This window comes from Chinchilla lanigera, unplaced genomic scaffold (assembly GCF_000276665.1).
Source record: "Chinchilla lanigera isolate Chin_1 unplaced genomic scaffold, ChiLan1.0 scaffold00084, whole genome shotgun sequence".
Taxonomy (NCBI): domain Eukaryota; kingdom Metazoa; phylum Chordata; class Mammalia; order Rodentia; family Chinchillidae; genus Chinchilla; species Chinchilla lanigera.
Window position 1 is genome coordinate 9,003,329 of NW_004955485.1, and position 4,109 is coordinate 9,007,437.

Sequence of the window (4,109 nt, forward strand, 5' to 3'; positions counted from 1 at the left end):
GCCTCCTCGCCGCCCCGCCGCCCATCCTCACCGCCTGGCGCCCGAGCTGCCCGCGGTCTGGGTCCCCGCGGTCGGAACCGCCCCGGCCGACCGGGCCCCCAAACGAGGCCGAGATGACTTCCAAGGAGGACAGCAAGGCGGCGCCGGGGGAGGAGCGGCGGCGCAGCCCTCTGGACCACCTGCCGCCGCCCGCCAACTCCAACAAGCCGCTGACGCCCTTCAGCATCGAGGACATCCTCAACAAGCCGTCCGTGCGGAGAAGTTACTCGCTGTGCGGGGCGGCGCACCTGCTGGCCGCTGCCGATAAGCACGCGCCGGGCGGCTTGCCCCTGGCGGGCCGCGCGCTGCTCTCGCAGACCTCGCCGCTGTGCGCGCTGGAGGAGCTCGCCAGCAAGACCTTTAAGGGGCTGGAGGTCAGCGTCCTGCAGGCGGCCGAAGGTAGGCACTGTCGCCCTGGCCCCTTCACCCAGCGCTCCGCGCACTCGGTGCCCCTGCCCTCCTCCTCCAGCCCAGCCTCCAGCTTGGGGTGGAGGGAGCCGGACCGGACCCAGTCTCTCTCTGCTAGGGACCTCTGCGTAGGCCACACTCCGGGTGGCGGGAACCTACGCTCTTTCTGCTGTCGGCCGGCCTTGCCTGGCTCCCTCTGGTTCCCAGCGGCCTGCGTGCTTCCAACCCAGAGGAGTTAGAATCCACTGAACCTTTTGCTGGGACCTTCTAGGTAGAACAGAGTTTGCAAGGGTTAGGGAATCAACATGCACACTGCAATCCACCGAGTCCCGTCTGGATTCTTGGCGCTGTCATGGACTTTGGGCTGTTCAAACCAACTCTTAGTGAGTGGACAGAGACCGAAACAATTTTTCCTAGGGACTTCCCAGAGACTAGAGGCAGGCAGAGGCTCGTGCTAGCCCTTGTTTACTAGGTCTGGGAGGCTGCATCAGATCAGAGGAGGGAACAGCAGTAGGCTCCAGGCCAGATGGGCCTAGGTGGGGCGTGGAGTTCTGGGGCGAATCCCTGGGTGGGATCTCTCCACTCTTCCTGTAGAAGCCTATCCTGTCATTTCTTTCCAGGCCGCGATGGGATGACCATCTTTGGGCAGCGGCAGACCCCCAAGAAGCGGCGGAAGTCGCGCACGGCCTTCACTAACCACCAGATCTATGAGTTGGAAAAGCGATTCCTGTACCAGAAGTACCTGTCCCCAGCAGATCGCGACCAGATCGCACAGCAGCTGGGCCTCACTAACGCCCAGGTCATCACCTGGTTCCAGAATCGGCGTGCCAAGCTCAAGCGGGACCTGGAGGAGATGAAGGCCGACGTAGAGTCTGCCAAGAAACTGGGCCCCAGCGGGCAGATGGACATCGTGGCGCTGGCCGAACTCGAGCAGAACTCAGAGTCCGCAGGCGGTGGTGGCGGAGGCGGAGGCAGCGGCTGCGGCAGGGCCAAGTCGAGGCCGAGCTCCCCGGCGCTCCCCCCAGGCGCCCCGCAGGCCCCGGGAGCTGGACCCTTGCAGCTCTCACCCGCCTCTCCGCTCACGGACCAGCGGGCCAGCAGCCAGGACTGCTCGGAGGACGAGGAAGATGAAGAGATCGACGTGGACGATTGAGCGGCGCCCCATCTTCTGCCACCCCCTCCTCTAGCGCCGAGCACCCGCGGCCTCCCGGACCTGACTGCTGAGGGGAGCTGGGACCTCCTCCGCAGCGCCTGTCTCCTTCCTTGTCCCCAGGCCTGGACTCCCGGCAGCCGCCTCTTCCCTTTCGAAGCAATAAACCCGGGCTGGCCGGCCCGCCGGCGCCATAAGCGGCCTCCACCGTGCTGGGAGCCCTCGCCGTGCAATTCTGTATGGCTTCTGTATAAATATTTAAACCTATATAGCGGATCCTTCCCACCGCAGCCTGAATTTTTTCTTTCTTTTATTTTTTTAAGTACCAGATATTTCAATGTTTGTAAAGTTGTTTGGCTGCGGGGTTGGCTGAGGGCGAGGCAGAATCGGGAACAGGAGCGGGAACGCTAACCCTGCGATTGGGAAGAGGGGGCAGCTCTGGCTGTTTTGGTTTTTCTCTGCATGTGGCGAATGCACTAGGGCTCCCTCCTCGCCTCCCTCGGCCTATCCTATCGCAGTTGACCGCTTTCCTTTCTTTCTGCCCGTTTTCCCTGCGTGGGAAGGGAGTGAGGGGGCAGCCAGGTCCCGACTTGCAAGTTTCAAAGTCGATCTTTCCTTCCCCACACCAGAGAACTGTCTTCGATGCCGTTTCTGCCTCCTGATGCCCACTAACGCTGTTTTTACGATCTTCCCTCCCTCCTGCATTTTCTCAGACTGCTTGCTGGAGTCTGGTTCTTTACGACAGAGCAGGGGGACATCCAATCAAGCAACCACTGGAAACAGAACCCAAAGCCCTAGAATTATTTTTTACTCTTTTTAGAATTTTTTTGCATGTGACAGAGACAGAGAGGAGGCGACCTAAGTCCTCCCCCACCTCCTCCAAAGCTCTGGGTCTCTCTTGCCGAATTTGACATCCCACTCCTAGCTCAACTTGGCGAGGAAAGGGCGGCCTGGTGAGGATGGTCCGGAGTGCCCCTTCCTTCCCCGCCCTGCCCTCTCCTCTGCGGACTGTATCCAAGGTCTCCTTCTCCGATAAATAAAAGTCTTTGCCATTTTACTAGAGCCGGCGATGTGATGCCCGAGTCTGAGTGAATGGGCCGATCCGGGAAGCAGCGGACATGCTCATCTTTCTTTACTGCTCCTGGCCTGTCCCCCTAGCTTTGGAGATTTGGGGGGGCGTTTCAGGGCAGGCAAGAGAGCAAGGGAGAGGGAGAAGCCACGGGAGGAGGTGCTTCTTGTCTGGTCACAGGCAGCGGCTCCTAAACGGGAGGGAGAAGCGGGCTTCGCCAGGTCGGGGTAAAAAGCAGGGCGTGAGGTACTGGAAGAGAGGAGCGTGTTCGCCCGGGCACCGCAGTAAGAAATCCTTTGTTCCGGGCAAAGGGCCGGAGGAGAGCCTGGCCTTGCCTTCCCCAGTCCGCCTGGCCCAGCGCTCTCTACCTGTGCTCCCCAAGGCCTGGGCTGCGCCCTGGTGCACGGGCAGGCAGGTGTTACTCAGCCAGACAGAAGGGCAGGGTCTGGGGAGTCCCAGGGTTCCGGCTGCCTGGAGGGCCTCGTCCTTGGGGTAGAAGTGAGAAATAACGAGGCCAAGGTAAAAAGGGCAAGCCGAATTGCATGCAAGGGCACTCACTCCGGGATGTGAGTCCAAAGCGACCAGGGGCTGGGGTAAATATCTGGTAATGTTCACTTATTCTGGGCCCGAACTCGGCGATCGGCAGAGACTTGGGTCCCTCCGAGACGCTGGGGTTCGCGCGCGCGAGCGTGGCTGGGTGGGCGCTCGGCCGGTTTCATTTTCCGGACTGAGCGAGTTTCTCTCGGCTTTGTTGTCTCTGGGCTGGCGAGTGGCCGCTGTCACCAGAGAAGGGTCCCGCCTCCGGCCACTCGGCTCTTTCTCCGCAAAATTGATGTGAGAAATGCGCATCTGGTCCGGGGCAGGCGATGGGGCCCCCGGGCCTGAGTCAGGACGCGTGTGTCCGGAGGAAAGCAAGAGGCAGCCAGGAACGGGGGTGGGAGGAAGGAGCTCGGGACCCCAGGGCAGAGCGGGGAGCCAGGCAAGTGGGGCGGCGAGGGGGACAGGCGGGATTCACGGAGAGAGGGAAGACAGAGGAAGAGGGCGAGAGGGGAAAGGAAGGGGCGAGGAGAGAGGAGCGCGAGGCGCGGCTGCGGCCGGGCAGCCTCGCGGGCATGCGGCCGGTTCCTCCCGGCGACATAAATCGCCCTCTCTCAGGATGGATGGGTCTGTAATTCGGAGTGCGGACCATGAAGGCCGGGACGAATGGGCCCGGGCGGCCGCTGACAGGCGACAATAGCCGGACCCAGCCCCCCGCGGCTCCCGGTGCGGGCACGGCCGCGGCCCTCCGCAGCCCAGAGCGCGCCGGCGCTGGCGACCATATGGTTTTTGAATTTTCTTCACAATTTGTAGACAATTTGATGGATTAGGTCCCCGCGCGCGCCTCCCCGGCACAAAGGCGGCGCAGGGACCGCGGCGCGGCGGTCACCCGGGCATCTGCGCCCG

At 62.4% G+C, this 4,109-nt stretch overlaps 1 protein-coding gene across 1 annotated transcript; it reads left to right on the top strand.

Moving 5' to 3' along the window:
- Lbx1 (ladybird homeobox 1) lies at nucleotides 1-2,659 on the top strand (the record flags this gene model as incomplete). Its single annotated transcript, XM_005403879.2, is given in 2 exon segments — nucleotides 1-438; nucleotides 1,068-2,659. Coding segments are annotated over 2 exon segments (858 nt in total). The 3' UTR covers nucleotides 1,601-2,659.
- Between the last annotated feature and the right edge of the window lie 1,450 nt (nucleotides 2,660-4,109).